The sequence below is a fragment of the Vulpes vulpes genome, chromosome 7 (assembly GCF_048418805.1).
Source record: "Vulpes vulpes isolate BD-2025 chromosome 7, VulVul3, whole genome shotgun sequence".
Classification (NCBI taxonomy): Eukaryota; Metazoa; Chordata; class Mammalia; order Carnivora; family Canidae; genus Vulpes; species Vulpes vulpes.
In genome coordinates, this window is record NC_132786.1 from 69,588,186 (window position 1) to 69,606,004 (window position 17,819).

The window sequence follows — 17,819 nt, forward strand, 5'->3', positions numbered from 1 at the left end:
TTAAGCAAGTTCTCTGATTTTATTTTTCCCTTATTGCCTTCTTTGGTTTGCATCTTAGATATTACCTATCAGATTTCTTTATGACATTAGGAAAAAATACTACTTATATTGTTAAATAACCGTTGTTTGTTTATTTTTAACATGCTGCAGGACATTGAAGACAAAGTAAGTAGCAAAGCAACGACCTACAAATGTGCAAAATGGGTACACTTAAACTAAATAGATGGTGAAAGTCATGCTTGCATAAGGTTGAGCCAGATGACCCTTGGTCACACTGCAAAAAAATGCGGTGTATGGCACCAGGATGGGAATGCCAACTTGCTTGATATCTTAAAATTTCTGGTCAAGTGTATATTCAACATCTACTGAACAGAAATATATTAAAAACATTCCTAACTTGGAGTGAAACAGGGAGGTCTTTTCTCAGAGATAAAGACCACTTAAATGTTGTAATGATCAAGATATAAACAACAGTTTGAAAAACACAGGTTTTTAATTAACTTTGACAAACATCCATAAGTAATTATCTTTATCATTATTTTTTTTCAAGTATCAGAAAAATTTTGTTACCTTTTCTTAATTTTGAAAAAAATCTTAAAAATTCAAAATAGGATGACTGAGTTTTAAAATTACTTTCACGGGATCCCTGGGTGGCGCAGCGGTTTAGCGCCTGCCTTTGGCCCAGGACGCGATCCTGGAGACCCGGGATCGAATCCCACGTCGGGCTCCCGGTGCATGGAGCCTGCTTCTCCCTCTGCCTGTGTCTCTCCCTCTCTCTCACTGTGTGCCTATCATAAATAAATAAAAAATTGTAAAAAAAAAAAAAAAGATAAAATTGCTTTCACTGTGTTTTCTCACTGTTAGTTTTTAATTATACAAATTAACATTTACAGTGGTTCTTGCCCCGCCCCCCCATCCCCCAGCCCAAGACAACAGCTTCACAAAAAAGAAAATAGGCCCATACATGTATTTATGTGCAGGTTTCAATCAGTAATTTAAGGGTTCTCAAACATAATAAGATTTACATAGAAAATGTCATATAGGTGTTTTTGTTTAGAAAAAAAGAAAAAAAAGGTTAATGTCTATGTGGCTTATGCTTGGCAAAAATCTAAGTTTTATTGTACAAAATATTAATCCTTAAAATTACTCTTCAAAAGAAGTTAAATAAAACTGTGCTTTATTCTGATAGCTTTTTGACAAAGTAGGACACAGCTGTCACAGTAAAAAAAAATACAATATAGACTCTTTCTTTACATTTAAATACAGCAATCATCATTTTATTAATATTGTTTTGTGGCAGAGACCTAATAGACTTCAAAAATCTCCAGCTTTGTGTACTTATTTCTAATGTCATTTATACTTGACTTTTGCTTTGCTGTTGCTGCTTTTTCTTGATATAGTATATTCTTCATGTCTTTTTTTAGGCTAAGCAGCTGGAAGAGAAAGATCGAGTGATAAAGAAGCAAGATGCATTCTACAAAGAGCAGCTGGCTAGACTGGAGGAGAGGGTATGACTATTTCTTCTCATTGATTCTCTTCTAGTATCACACCTGCAGCTTTCCTGTATATTTATTTAAGCATCAATAATTAAAATTATATCTGCTTTTCCTTGTTAAAAGAAAAGAAGAAGCGAAGTAGGTAGATCATTCTCACAGGGGACGTTATTTCTTCTTTGGTTGTTTTAGGTATGGTCTTATTATTGGTTCATTTAGGCATCTACCACTCTCCAACTCCCCCAGGTATTTTAAAATGCTACTCTTGACTCTTCCTAACACTGAGTAGACTAAACTCGAGTGGGTTTGTAGAAATGATAGTGTTCTAAGGGATTTATTGTCTTTGGGAAACCTCAGTTTCACTGCATTAGTGGCTAAGAAAGGAGTATCACTTTCAAGAGTAGTAGGCACAAGTTGAATAGTAGGATTTAGGAAGAGGAATTAAGAGGAGTCGTGGGATGCCTGGGTGGCTTGGTGTTTGAACTTCTGCCTCCGGTTCGGGGCATGATCCCAGGGTTCTGGGATCTAGTCCCACATTGGGCTCCCTGCAGGGAGCCTGCTTCTCCTTCTGCCTCTCTATCTCATAAATAAATAAAAACCTTAAAAAAAAAAAAAAGAAAAGAGAAAAGAAGAAGAAGAGGAATCGTGGCAGTAACCCTGGGCAGGCCCTAGAGTTTGACAGAGATTCAAAGGTGGAGATTAAGGAGACTGTGGGTTTCAGAATAGGCATTTGAGTCCCCTTATCAGTGCCCTTGTTTAGTAAAGTAGCTTTGTCTAGAATCATTTCATACATGGGCGATACAAGCTAGCTCTCTCTTCCCTTTGATGGAGACCTCTGAATTTTGTTTAGAGTAAAATGTTTAATAAGAAAGTAGATAAAATGAGAAACACACCATTAAGCCTTATTCAGTACAGTTATTTACACATTAAATCTGTTTACCTGTCTCTGTATGTCAGTAGTGTGAGTGCTTCTTGAATGGGGGGGTCATTTCATTCATGGAGCAGGTATCTAGTTAAGCATATAATACTTGTCAGGCCCTAGGCTACTGCCATAATATGCTAGTGAAGGAAATGAACTAAACTTCTGCCCTCAGGGAGCCCTAGTATATATAGTGAATGGCAGGTTGCATGTATCTGGATGAACAATAAAGCAGAGAAAAAGGGAGTCCCAGGGCCTTGGAGTGTAGGTGTGAGGTCTGGTGAAAAGGGAGGGCCTATGTAACAGATGGCATTTGGTAAGAGATTTACAGTAATGGGAAGCCAGCCAGCACCAAAGCCCTGAAGCAGTGGCATGTTGGAGAGGCAAGAGGGTTTGTGAATGGAACAGCATTCTGGCTGGTATCTTGGGCAAGATTGGAAGCAAGAGAGACCTAGTAAGATGAAATGGCAATAATTTGGAAAAGGGATAGCAATGGCTTTGGCCAGGCTGCTAGCCATGGATGGAATATAGCAGGGTTGGATATTTCAGAGGCAGAGCTGATCAGGTTCATTGATGGTTTTGATCATGAGTGAAAGAAAGAACTCAAGGATTCTCTAGATCTATGACTTTTATATCTAGAAAGGTGGATTTTCCATAGGGGAAAATTATTCTGATACAGATCTGGACGTGGGTCCTAGAGAAAATCAGGAATTTTATCTTAATGACTTTAAGTTTGGGATATTTGTTACGATATCTGAGTAGAGATGATAAATAAGCATAGAATGGAATGGCTTATAGCAGGAGTGAGCAGATTTTCCTGTAAAGGGCCAGAGAGAAAATATTTTAGACTTTGCTGGCCATGTATGGTTTCTATCACGACTACTCAACTCTCTCAACTCAACTTCTCATCCCATCCATTGTAATGTGACAGCAGCCATAGCTGCTGTGTGAACAGGTGTGACTGCATTCCAATTTATGGACACTGAAGCTTGAATTTCACATAATTTCCGTATGTCATGAAATACTCTTCTTTTGATGTTTTCTCTTCCTAACCATTAAAAATCCTGAAACCACTCTTAGGGTTATATAAAAACAGATAGCAGGTTGGATTTGACTCATGAGTTATAGTCTGCAGAACCCTGGTTTAGAGGACAGCCTCTGACATCAGATGGCTTGGGTTGAATGCACTCGAATGGACATTTACCTGCTGAATTTTTGGAGCATGTTACTTAAAATCTGTTTCTTCAGCTGTAAAATGTGGTTATAATAGTACTTACCTTATGGATTTGTTAAATGAGCTCATTCTCATAAAGCACCTACAGTAGTGTCCAGAGCAAAATAACCACTACTGCGGTCAGTGGTAGCTCTTACTTTACTTGTACCCTTCTAGACCACCATCCCTGATAGCAAATGTTAGCTAGGTAAAACAAATGATTGTTAGTTTTTGAGGTCATTTACCCAGCACCTGCTTTTCCTTTGTCCAGTGACAGTTTTCTTTGCCATCCAGTATTACTATGCTCAGTACTTTTTGAGTTTGTCATTGAGCAGTGTCAGGTACAAGAAAAGGCAATGAAAAACATTCACCCATTTCTCATAAATCCACCAATTCGATGGAGGTAATTCAGTGATTAGTGTGATGTACTGAGAGGACCTGCTCTTGGCAGATGAAACTGGTCTCGTCAGCAGCTAACTGTTGTTTTGGCCTCAGGTTAGAACAAATGGTGGTAGATCACATGGATATCATATGATGATGTCAAATCATTGCCATCAGCATCTTTTTATATAAGCAAAATATGTATAGTTTTCCTTTTTGAAGATAAGGCTAGGAAGTAGTTATTTGAGAATTTTAACTGAAAACCAAGGAGTACCTGTGAGCTTAGAAAAATCCTGAAATGGAATAATCATAGTACTATTAGTTAATACCTACTAACTCCAAGCTGGACTAGGAGTCAGAAGGCATGGTGTGGTCACCTAGTTATTTGACAAGTTACCTAATCTCTTCTGGTCTCTGCTTCTTTATCTATGCAGTAGGGATAATACTCCATTCCTTGCTCACATTTGTGAGTTACTTGGGGAGGCACCAAATAAGATGATGTATATAAAAATTCTTTGAAAACTGGAAAATGCTTAACAAAAGCCATTGCCGTTAAAGAATATCTACTCACTTTCTATTTTGTCCAAAATACTAAAAATCACAAAATTACTTTAACTTTCTTGTTCAACTTTCTGCTGTCTTCTCATCATTTCTATAAAATCATGTTTATCATGCCATTCCTGAAGTAGCTAAATTAATTTCATTCAATTGGATTTCTTCGAGGAATATTTGAGAGATGTAGGGCTTCAGTGATGAAGCATTTTTGCAGGCTTAATGCAGAAGATTGTAAAAAAAGTTCCCCTTATATTATGATGACAGTGAAAAGTGCCAATGTCTCACCATTTCTATTAGAAATTCTATTTACAATTTGTGTGAGAAGATGTAAAAGTGCTGAATCCATGAATGCATAATGTAAGAAAAATGATTATAATATTATGGTAACTTGTAGAATCACCTAACACATGAAATCAGGTTGCCTCTGGTTTAAAAGTGGGTTAAGTACATGTCTTTATTTTAACCAAATGAAATGATGAAACCATAAAGAGAAACCAGGTGCTGTATCGTTACTGGAGAGGGAACATTGACCAGTCTTTCACAGAATCATTCCAAAAGCGATCCCCATCAATTAGATTAATGTCATAATTATGTACACTACCCCCTTTTATTTTTTATTTTTTTTTTTTAATTTATTTTTTTAAATTTTATTTATTTATGATAGTCATACAGAGAGAAAGAGAGAGGCAGAGACACAGGCAGAGGGAGAAGCAGGCTCCATGCGCCGGGAGCCCGATGTGGGATTCGATCCCGGGTCTCCAGGATCGCGCCCTGGGCCAAAGGCAGGCGCCAAACCGCTGCGCCACCCAGGGATCCCACTACCCCCTTTTAGATGACTCATAATCTTATTACTTGAATTGTTCGTTTTCATTGACTTAATATAAATTTCTTTTGAGACTGTGAACCCCAGTCCCCTGAGCAGTGTAGAACACATTCAGTTCTATAACACAGCTTGGCTTGCCTCTTTGATCTATTTCAATAAATTCTATCAATTAGGTAATTCCTATGCATGAATGGAGCTTTTTCTCATATTGGTTAGTTCACCAGGAGTCAGTGATAAACTGTTTCCTTTTACTAACTTGAGAGGAGGAATAAGTATAATTTTAAACTGGGCACTAATTCACCCTTCTTAGAATCATTATTCCAAAAGCAGCAACTCTTTATTGAGAAAGAAAGTCAAAGCCATTTGTAAAGTTTTTCAAGTCTTTATTTCATTGTAAAAGTTGCTGGCTTTATCAAACACCATTGACATAGCTGTAAAAGTAAACTTCTATATTTTAATAACATTCATGGGGTCGCAGTGAGGTACATGGCCTAACTGAAAGGGACTTGAGTGTTAACTCCTGGTTGTTGATTTCAGAGACTTGGAAGATATATTAATTCCTGATTGGTGATTTGAGGAGAGGAAGCCCAGGGCAGCTTTCGAAGAGAAGATTCTTAAATGTTTTTAGGAAGCTTTCCACAAATCACTAAGGGAATGCTCCACAGTATTTTACATATCTCTCTTTGTGGTGCCACATTTATAATTGTGATTAGTTACCTGTGTTTATAGCATAAATTCCTTGAGGGTAAAGGTCATTTTCTTGTCTCTGTGTTTTCCACAACTCACATAGGTGTTCAGTGAATAAATCCTAGATTTACTAAGCTTATACCATAAAATTATGTCTTAAGCAATTAATGTAGTTTTTGAATATCTGCAAAACACTTGGTATGTAAATTAATAATATATATCCTATGAGAATCAAGTTTGACTGTCTTGATATTATTTGTAGCATCATCATCATTATTGTGATAGTAATGATAACATTTATTGTACATTTACATGTGCTACTTTGTATGGGCTCTGTCATTTTATTCACACAGATAACCCTATGAGGTTGTCAGTCCTGTTGTTCAGAGGTAATGCTTCAAGTAACTTATCCAAGAATATCCAACCAAAACATCTGGATCTGAGATCCGCACCTCAGCTTTCAGCCAGTAGCCAGTACTAGCTTTAATACTTGTTAGTTCTGCACTTGAGTGGGGTCTTGTTGGTTTTTAGCTCTTTGGGTAGAAAGTTAGCTCTTTTTGGCTTCTGATACAACTTTTTAGGTTCCAATGTTAAAATAGGATTTATGCTACCTCATAATCCAGAAGAGTGTTAAGCATTCAAAATGCAGTCTTCTCTCCAGGATCTGATACTTCCAGGGGACATTTGACTAAAAAGGGAATAAATAAAATATTATTACCTAGCAGCTATGGCATGATACCCCTAGGAGTTATTTTAATATCTAGGTGTGCTCCTTCTACTATGAAGTAAGCAAGCCATAGTCATTGAAGCAGTTTTGAGCCATTCATTCACAACGTTCATAGTGTTGCTATCTGATAGTCCTCTCTTTCCACCTCTAGAAAGAAACAAACTTGCTGTTACTTTTGATGAGCTACTTCGATGGTCAGTTTGTTAGAGTCTGGATTGCCTTCACAATCTTCAGGAAATGCCTATTTTCCAGTAGTCTGTTAGTTCTGTGGGAGGGAAGTGAGAAGCAAGACTAGGCCATAGCTTGGGAGGGCAGATCATCCCAGGGATCTTCCAGGATGAAGGACCCCTTTCTCCCCAGGACATCTTGGAGATGTTAGTTCTTTGATGATAAGCGTGTCTTCTTATCTAACTTTTCAATTATGAACTTGAATTGATTTGCTCGACTGAATCCTCTTTGCTCTTGGCATTTATAAGAATGAGGAGGGCTGGTTGGCACAGTGTGAAGAGAGCTATAAAAGCCCTGGGGACTTGAGGAGCTGAGGGAGGTCAGAGGACTTAGTTAGAGTCACAGTGTTCAGATCAACAGGGTAGTGGGATCTGTTGCTTTCTGTTTGTAAGCTCCTCTGGATTTCAGTAGCTATTTGCATACACACTGCAGTCAATCCCATACAATTAAGGAGAGGGAATTGTACAAGCTGGGCAGAAGAGAGCAGTGCAAAGAGAATAGTGAAAAATAAATTGTCATTAAGAAGAAAAGTACTTTACTAGTTCATCACCTGTAGAGAGAGTTACTAATTAAATTCTAAGGTCGTGCTTACTTACATCAAATGAGCAATTTTTAAAAGCCTTTTACTTATAGTGGGTGGCATATCTTTCATTGCATCATAAAGTGTCGGGCTCATCTGTATGATTAATTGGCTTTTTTGATTGCTTGACTTCTCTTGTCAATTAGTACCTTGGTTTCTCTATTCCTCTGTGCAAAGCTTGGGGGAAGATAATGCCAACAATGATAATAAAAAGAAACAACGACAGAACGGATTATTGTCAGCCCAGTGTGCTGCTTATGGGAAGAAATTATTATGTATTTTTACTACCAGATGAAGTCTGTCATTATAAAAATACCTCACTGAGTGAAGCGGGGTCAGCCTTTTGATGGGATCAATACAGGATAGAATCACAGATCACTGACACCTGAGATACTAAAACATAAGCAGTCTTTTCTGGGGTAGGAAGATAATTTAATAAAGTCTATTTATGGGATTAAAAAAACCCTTTGATATTTTCCCCCCTCATGTGGTTTCTGAACAATCATCAGTGATTCTAGGTCATATGCATAGCTCATATACACTAAGTTATTGTGTGTGTTTTGGCCATACAGTGTGACACAGCAGATTTAACACAATAGTTAAAAGCATAACTTCATTGTCAATGACTAACTAGTTTGCACTGGTCAACCTAAAGATAAATATCATTCCTTTGACACTCTGCATTTTTATATTGGCTTCCTCATTCATCTTGAAATCAGGGAAGATTCCCTGTGGTCTGAAGTTACCCAGAGTTGCAGAAACCCAAGTTCTCTGGTCCAGGAGTGGGACATTGAAGGCGATAGAAGCCAGCGACACTTCTAATTGTAATGCCATTACACAGGACAGAGGTTTTAGAAGTGGTTTGCTGCATGTACCTTAAGTTGCTCTTTTTTTTTCTCATTAACAATGATAGTTCACATAATGTGCTTACACCTTCATTGATTAGGTAGAGAAATTAATAAGGGCCAGTATCATCATATCTTTTGCTAATATAATTGATACATTTATTTGTAACTTGGGTTCAAATACCTGAACTCATTTATACTCTTCACTGCCTCCCTAAAGGGTGCTTATTGTTGCAGATATTCCAAAAGCAGCAAGCAGGAAAGGAGGGTTTTGTTTGTTTTTGTTTTTGTTTTACTCCCCCTTCTGTTTTGTCCTCCTGTGGGGGAAGGGAGTGACCTATGCAGTGCAGTGGATATGGGGTTCTTATCCTTTTTTTTTTTTTTAAAGCAGTTTTTTTAAATTCTTTTTTTTAAATTTATGTATGATAGTCACAGAGAGAGAGAGAGAGAGAGAGAGAGAGAGAGGCAGAGACATAGGCAGAGGGAGAAGCAGGCTCCATGCACCAGGAGCCCGATGTGGGATTCGATCCCGGGTCTCCAGGATCGCGCCTTGGGCCAAAGGCAGGCGCTAAACCGCTGTGCCACCCAGGGATCCCCGTGGGGTTCTTATCCTTAATTCATTATTCTACAAGTCCTTCAAACGCATTGGCTTTTCTGTTAACCTCTCTGAATTTCCTAATGGGAAATGTAGTTTGGGTAACCTTGAAATGCTTTTTAAATCTGGCTTTAGGGATATGCGACTTACATTCTTTTCTGGGGTGAGCCTGTTAAAAGTGCATCCCGTGAAAATTATCACTTTAACTGGATCCAGTCTTTCTGTGCCTAACTTTAGAGGAAAGATTTGCAAATCACGGGATCAGCACTTAATTTGGGGCTCTATTTACCATGTAGGCTGTCAAGAAGTATTAACCTGAAGGTAAGATGAGAACATGGAGTACAAAGCTATGAGCTGATGGCACACAGTACACCAGGTATTAAATAGCATTATCCATCCTGCTTGCTACAGTAAATAGGATTTCACCATTATGATGTGTCAGGGCTTTCAGTGAAATCAAATTTACAAGACACTAAACTGCCATCCTCTCTGCTGAGCAGCTTTATTCTGGGATCTTGCTTTCATATTAATCCTGTTGGTAGGAAATACTTGTACCAATTGTGCATGGAAATTATAATTTAATGATCTCTTCCTTTTCTCTATTCAGAGCTTAGAATGGACCACTGTGCTTGGCAGTGATAGCCTCAGGGCTCTGAGAAAGAGATAATACAGAGTTTAGCTTTAAAAGCCCACTCTTGCCTTTTTGTGAGTGCTTGTAATGATCATAAGTGCTAAGATGCCTACAATATGGGTTGCATACTTTCTTGACTCTTCATATTTCCTTTACCTTGTGAAAAAACGTACTGTAAAATAATTAAATTCTATTTAGCATGACGGTTTTTTAAAATGGTATGCCACCTGAATGCGTAAAGACAAGGCAAGAAAGAAAGCGTTATAAAATGCAGGGGAAATTAATTTCACTTTTTAAAGATTTTTTTTATTTTGTGTGGGGAGGCTCAGCAAGGTTGTTTTATTTGTAAAACAATACTCCCTTTCCTTTCTTTAGGATCTTTCCTTGCTATTAGTAGGAATATTGCAGCCAGGAAGTCATTCTGTGTTTCCGGCAAATATGATTGAAAATGGGCTGGATCTCTGAATCTTCTTTGCATCCAATTTTGTAATTCGTGATTGTTTTGCTTCTTGATATCTTGTTTATTTATAAATTTTGAATATACTTCATTTAGGCAGACCAGCCAGTGTTTATTTCCTTGTTTTATTGACTGAGAAATTAAAATACACGAATAATAATTTTTTTAAAGAAAATTGCAGGGCTGGTGTTAGAAAATGCTCTTGAATCTCAGTTTTATGTTCAGACCGTGAACCAGCTGTGCCTCTATAAGGGATTACATTTCAGCACATTAGCTTCAGTTAGAAAGATGTATTTGGTCATTAAAACATTTGCAAATAATATTAGCTCATAACATTATCAAGGAAGAAGTGCCCACATCTGAACTTGGCATGTAAAGCCGGTTGGCACAAGTCAGGGCAACATCCAATAAGAGGAGTGTAAATCCAGTTTGGCCACAGAGACTAAGATAGGATTTTGATCTTGGTCATTCTTACTCAAATTTTCATGGGCTAGAGGGAGTCCTTGTCGTTTACCATTTATTCTAGAACACATTTGTTAAACGCCTCCAGTGAGCCAGGCAGCGTATGGAGGTACACTGACAAATACGAATGGCACAAACACTCTTTGGCATCTGGCACAGAGCTTTTAATTGCTGCAGTGGATTGGGGAGGCTCTGTCAGACTATTATTTTCCAGAGCAGAAATGTTTTGTGAGGAGTAGCTGCTACTTTTGTCTCAGCTGAAGATTGTGGGATTTAGAGGAGAATTTAGTGGGTTGGCATGATCCATCAGGTTACACGCTCAGATAAAGATCCAGTGAATTGGTGGCCTTAAATAGTGGTCTCTGAAAATACTAAAATATGTAAGCTCCGCGAAGCCCAGAAATATCTCCCCTTTGATTGCCATGATAGTGCTTAGCACATAGTAGGCACTAGATCAACTCTTAAAAATTAATGTATTTGTCAGGAAGTGGGATGGGTTCCATGGCCAAATAATTTGGAGAAATGTTAAGTTTAACTACACTGAACAGATTTCTTTACTGCAGGGCCTTCTCAGAGTTTATATACATTGAGAGCTTCCAAGATGAGGATACTGCATGCCATGTTTCAGCATCACACTCAAGCCATAGAATCTTTTTTCCAGAGACACTTTGCTTATCCCAGCACACCATCTGAGGTTAGCTGTGCCCTGCACAATGCCAGTTCCTGTAGTTCTGACTCCCTCCTGATTTGCATCCTAGGACACTAAGTTCAAGAAGCCATAGGGATTCATTAGCAGAGTTCTAATTTCAAGGCTTCTGAGGACCTGCAAGCATCCTAGAATGGCCTGCCTTTGTACTGTGTTGCAAAAGAGGAGACAAATGAGAAAGAGGCCCGAGGATTCTTGAGGGCCTCTGGAGTGGGAGTTGTTCACGCTTTTAATTCTCTTCATAATCTTTAGTTCTTCTAAGATCCTTTAGAAAACTATGCCTATAATTCTCAGTTTGATGTTTTATCCAGGGTCCTTGTTCAGAGTTGCATTATTCCAGGCTCCGCAGAGTTGGGAGCCATGGGTAGTGGCCCCTCTCCTCACACCCAGAATCATGCCTTTTAAGCCAGGACTTGTAGTCCTTGGTGAAGAAAAATCAGGCATGGGGGCTGATGCCACCAAGGATCAAGGGACCAAATAGGAATTTTCTTTTTTTCTTTTCTTTTCTTTTCTTTTCTTTTCTTTTCTTTTCTTTTCTTTTCTTTTCTTTTCTTTTCTTTTCTTTTCTTTTTTTTCATAAAATGAAATAGGATGGTAATCAGATTAGGTAAATATTTAAGTATCATTGGGGACCTTTTAAAAATATTCCCACAATTTATGTATACAATGGAATATTACTCAGCCATTAGAAACAACAAATACCCACCATTTGCTTCGACGTGGATGAAACTGGAGGGTATTATGCTGAGTGCAGTAAGTCAATCGGAGAAGGACAAACAGTGTATGTTCTCATTCATTTGGGGAATATAAATAATAGTGAAAGGGAATATAAGGGAAGGGAGAAGAAATGTGTAGGAAATATCAGGAAGGGAGGCAGAACATAAAGACTCCTAACTCTGGGAGATGAACTAGGGGTGGTGGAAGGGGAGGAGGGCGGGGGGTGGGGGGGAATGGGTGACGGGCACTGAGGGGGACACTTGACGGGATGAGCACTGGGTGTTTTTCTGTATGTTGGTAAATTGAACACCAATAAAAATTAATTTATTAAAAAAAAAATCTCCCCACAAGTGTTTACCAAGATCTAGGACTAGAGGAATAAGGAAAAGATTTATTAACACCTTTTTTTTTTTCTTCTCTTCAGAGCCTTGAGTTTTTCTGTGATCCTTCAGGAGAGTTTATAGGACTGACTATTATTTGGTGAGGAAGCTATAGGGTTTGCTTGCCTAGATCAGAAAATGCAGACTTTGTATCCAATGAGTTAAGCTGAATGAAGATCAGTAGTCCTGTGCTCTGTAATTTCTTTTGACAGAAACAAGAGGTCCAGGGAAAATAATGTGGCCACAGAATGTGCCCTTATTTCTAGTAGTTCTCATTTAGATCTATAAGAGCAGGAACCTTAGGTTCAGCGCTGTGTCCCTAGCCCCTGGAACAGTGCCCAACACATAGTAGGTGCTTTGTAAATTTTTGCTAAATAAATGAATGAACAAGTTTTCATTTCATTTCAAAGGAGGTGAAAGGCTCTCATCTCAGAAATGGTCCAAGTGAGGTAGGTATTTGTCTCCCAGGTCACTTAGCATACACCTTAACTCAGGTTACACCTTATCCTGCAGGTTTTCTCCAAATCTGGGTGAGGGTCCTTCTGCTGCAGTCACGCTAGCTACTGGTATTAATGCAGCTGCGTATCTTACTTACATAATATTAACCGTCCGTGTAGATACCACTTTTTGAGCAGACTTTTAAAGTAAATTAAGTCATATTGCCTAGACAGTGTTCTTAGCCATTATTTTTACATGACTTTGAAGGGGGAGGTGAACAGTTCTATAGACAAACCCCATCCTAAATAGAGTGCTCAACTTCATGTATTATCCCCAAACTTGGCTTTGGGTGAGAATGTTCTTTGACATTAGAGCACTGTGTGGTGCTATTTGAGACTGTTGGCCAAGAAATATAGTATCTGTGTCACTCTCCTCAGCAGCATCATTGAAACAGCTACCATCTACTGAGGGATTATTAATAGGCAGGCACTTAATGAAATGATTTCACATCATCCTTTTAACCCCAGCACAGATCTTTGTGGAAGGTATTTTCTCTCTTCACCACCCAACCTGTTGTGGCTGATTTTGTTATTAAGGCTCAGAGACCTCAAGGAACTTGCCCTGAGTTTACCAGCTGGTACAGCCAGGCTTCTGTCTTCCTCCTCGCTAAGAGCCATTCCTTCTGTGTGACCATTGCTTTCTGGCCTTACATTGATCATGTGGTTCTACTCCTCTGCCTCCCCCCCAATCCCCCCCCCCCACACACACACATACACTTTAAGAAGATTTTTGGTGGACGTGGACATGATACTTTTAGAGCCTCAAGAGCTTAGGAGCGAATTCTCCACTGAGTTCCCTTAGCATCTTTTGTACTTGTCTCCTTTCATAGACTCAGCACCAGTAGGCCTACTTAATGTGGATCGTGTTCCATAGTAAAGAGAAATTGTACCAGTTTCATTATAGGGTGTGATCAGTTGGTGGATACAGTTCATCCAGTGAAGTACACAGGCTGAGTTCTAGGAGAGATAAGAGTCTGTGGTTCGGGCATTACTCCTCTGGGGGGAGGGGAGAAAGAAAGTGATATGAGAAATACTATGGGAAGAAACATCCAGAAATCAAAGTTATACACCAAGCTAGATCATCCAAGGTAATTTTGAGACTTTGCTGGCAGCAAGGAGAGAATGGGATGTGTGTCCCCTGGTGATCCCCTTCCAGCTCATACTGCCACTTGGGCAAGTTTGCCCCCACTATATTCCTTTGCCATGGCTCACTTTTGCAGAATCATTTCTTTCTAGTACATCTCTGATGAATTGGCCCTTGAACCACTGTATCCACAGCAGCCCAGTCATCTTATCGCCTGCTGGTAGGATTGTATTCATCTGGAATCTTGGTGGCATAAACATCCTGTAAATTTAGATTATGGTCACACAGATAGGAATTTACTGTCCATTTCCTTCCTCTGATTTAAGGCTACAAATAGTCCTCCTATCCTAGAGCTATTTGATCTTCCAGCTCTGTGGCTTCTCAAGACTCTGCCTCAGAATTAACCTGAGTAATTTATAAATCTCAGAAATACACCATTCAGCCAACTACCTGGAAGCCACTTCTTGATTTAACGCTCACTACAAAATCTCTAAATTTGCTGTTTCTCTGGACATTCCTCTGCCCTGTGTTAGACATCCGCCTTTTAGGGATAAAGGATACCTGGGCATACAATAGGATACATACCCACTATGCCCAGGTATCATGCATGGATGTCGAGCACCTACTGTATGCCCTGGTATCATGCATGAAAGGCACGCAAGATACTCAGAATGACTGAATAAAGCACAGTTCACCTCTCATTTCTCTTTGCTCCTCCTTGCCTGTTACTTCTTATTAATATCAGTATTTCTAGAACTTAATTCCAGTATAGTTCAGCCTTGCTCAGATGGACCCTATGTGATGTGACAAGCAAGAAAAGGGTAGTTTTAAGGCGGAGAGTAGAGATCCTCAGGTTATCTACTTGGGGAGGCAGTCCACCTGTGGAGATCTGTTTTTCTGCTTATCTCACTACCATTCAAGTAAAAATATAACTAGAACTACAGTGAGTATTTTTATAATTCAAGAAAAAGGACTGTCTATTCTTTCATGATATAGTTGCTGTAAATTATAGAAATTTGGCAGACATTCCTAGAACTGTTTGTTAAAATCCAATAGCATGTAATTAAAGACTGAGATTGCCATTCCTCTGTTGGGTACATTAAAAAATTATATTATGTATCATTTGGATTTGACCCTTAACTCCGTGCCCAAAAGAATAATGCCAGGAAGACAAAAGAGTATTTTAGTCTAAATAGAAGAACAAGTAATTACATGTACAGAAATATCAGTTATACTCTAGCTATTTAAGAGTAATTACACAAAAGAGAGTTTTTGAATGAATATTACTTTAGGAGTAGCCAAAGGGAAACCATGATATATGATGAAATTCTGGGTTTCAAGCCTTGCCAAACAAGATTGCCGATATTTGAAGCATATGCTGACAGATGATTAAAACCATTATTAATACAACAACCTAGATTCTGAATTCATGAAGTAGAGTATTTTATGGACATAAAAATTTACTGCTCCTTAGAACGTTAGCATTCATCTAGTACAGAAGTATACTTTTTTCAGACAAGGAAACAGAAATGTGGAGGTTTCAAGATTCGGTTTTTGTTTTTTTTTTTTGTAGTTGGGGAATGGAAGTGCTGGCAGTGTTTGCCTAGTCATTATTATCATCCGATCAGATAGGTTCTAAGTAAGTAAATGAGTATTTATGTAGGTCCCTGAAACTGATTTGTGTTGGGGTAGCCATCCCAAATATTGCAAAGGTGACTGAAATACATTGAATTAATGTGGATACCATTACTTATGTTTTATGAAACTCAAACAAAATTTCACTTACTTTATTGATAACATGGTACAATGCAGGCATGCAGTAGTTTTTTGATTAATTGCTGTGCTGAACAAAAGAAATTTCCAGCAGAACTCACCCAATTTGTTCTAACAGAGAAAAGGACAGCTAACTTACTGACTTGTTCTAGTTGCTCATTTTCAGATACCCACAATGTTGTAAAGCTGTCATTCCCAAATGCTTGTCTCTCAGTTATTTCATGATTACCTGAGATATTTAATAACCCCAGACCTCAGCAAGATAGGGAGATGGGCTTGGATGATTCTGGAATGCTTTGAAGGCTTGGGACCTCTCCCTCAAAAGACGATAAGGTAAACATAGTGACATCAAAGGCAAGTGGTGTCAGACCAACTTATTGACTGACTCCTTGGGAGCACCACATAGCCTGTTTCACCTCCAGAGCCTCATCTGTAATGTGGCTTTCATAACATACTTCTTGAGGGTATAGAGATGAAACAAAGTATTATATGTGAATTTATTTGGATATTAAAGTAGGATAGCTGCTATTGCCATCATTATCATTCTTTAGCATCTAGAGGATGATAATTCCACTTGGTTTGAGATAACTAACAGGTTAGTAATTAACAAGGGGGAAAACTCTAGGAAACCACATTTTTCCATTATTTGTTATGTTGAAATGTTATATTGAATTTTGCCAGAAAACAGAATGATTAGCTCAATTGCGTAACCATTTTGTGACACATAAATAATTTAAAACAAAACAAAACAAAACAAAAACAACAATTAGGTCTTCCCAATCTTTTAGGTTTTCAGAGCTCTGTAAATACTTCGTTTTATTTGATAAAATAGAATTTTCTCTTGTATGTGTATCCCATAAAATTTGACAGACTGTCTGTGGGGACAGAGATGGCGATAGATCTCAAATCTGGACACTCCATTGTACTTAAGCTTACATCTTTCTTTCATTCTCTATCTTTTGAGCAGAGGCTGGTTAGAATCTTTGTTCATTTTTTATCATAATGCCAGCCAACGGGTAAGAAATTAACAGCAACCACAACAGAATAGAGCTGGTTGAGCTTTCACTACTCCAGGTTAAAAATGGCTTATTTATTAAACCCTGAGATATTGTGCTATTGGAATGCAGCTCCTCCAAACTGATACATCAAGATGAAGAGACTAAGTTCCAGAGATGAGCAGTTGCAGAGTTCATAGAAAGCAGCTTTAAGAAAGTAGCTGGGGTGTGGGGATTGCAGGGATGGAGGAGACTCTAGAATTTGGGGGAAGTACTACACAGATGCCCCTTTATGTTGTGTTTTTTTTTTTTTAGATTTTATTTATTTATTCATGAGAGACACAGAGAGAGAGGCAGAGACACAGGCAGAGGGAGAAGCAGCCTCCATGTAGAGAGCCCAATGTGGGACTCGATCCTGGGTCTCCAGGATCACACCCCAGGCTGAAGGTGGCACTAAACCGCTGAACCATCCAGGCTGCCCCAGGTGCCCCTTCAATAACATTCTGTGAGCACATGTCTTTAACTTGAATGTTTGTTTTTCATTTTAATCTTTCATTTGAAATCTCTGATTTGGGATCCCAGTACAGAACAAGGATTCACTTTTCATGCTGATTTTTAGGTCAGTCTTGTGGAGTTTTCATTTAACAAGTGCTACAAGAATGAGTTATTTTTTCACTTTCTATATTTTCCATTAAGATAGAATGGATGTCCAGGAGGAGAAAGCATGAATGCATGGGCGAAGACAGGTCATCGGGTTGTACTGGGGGTGAGAACAAGGAGATGTGTGGTAAAACAAAAACATGGCAGGGTGATTCCTTGACATAGACTCTTTAATGATGGATTTCATGGATCAGAATATTCCTGATGACAAGGGCCTTTCTTTCTTTTCTTTCTCTTTTTTCTTTCTTTGTCTCTTTTCTTTTCTTTTTTCTTTTCTTTTCTTTTCTTTTCTTTCTTTCTTTTTTTTTAAATGAGGTTTTTATTTTGGATTGTATTCCTAAGAGGTAGAGAACATTTCTGGTGGAGTCATGACGTCAGGGACATGGCAGTGGGATGTTGATATCAGTATTG

The 17,819-nt window shown here is 38.5% G+C and overlaps 1 protein-coding gene across 2 annotated transcripts in view; it reads left to right on the forward strand.

The window, feature by feature from the left end:
• Nucleotides 1–17,819, forward strand: part of CHCHD3 (coiled-coil-helix-coiled-coil-helix domain containing 3) — a 275,676-nt gene that overhangs the window by 175,881 nt on the left and 81,976 nt on the right. Inside the window, exons 5-6 of one of the 2 annotated variants that reach the window (XM_026010857.2) lie at nucleotides 151–165; nucleotides 1,425–1,508. In XM_026010857.2, the coding sequence (XP_025866642.1) occupies nucleotides 151–165; nucleotides 1,425–1,508 (99 nt within the window). The remainder of the gene's footprint in view (nucleotides 1–150; nucleotides 166–1,424; nucleotides 1,509–17,819) is intronic. The other variant, XM_026010858.2, reaches the window with a different exon arrangement.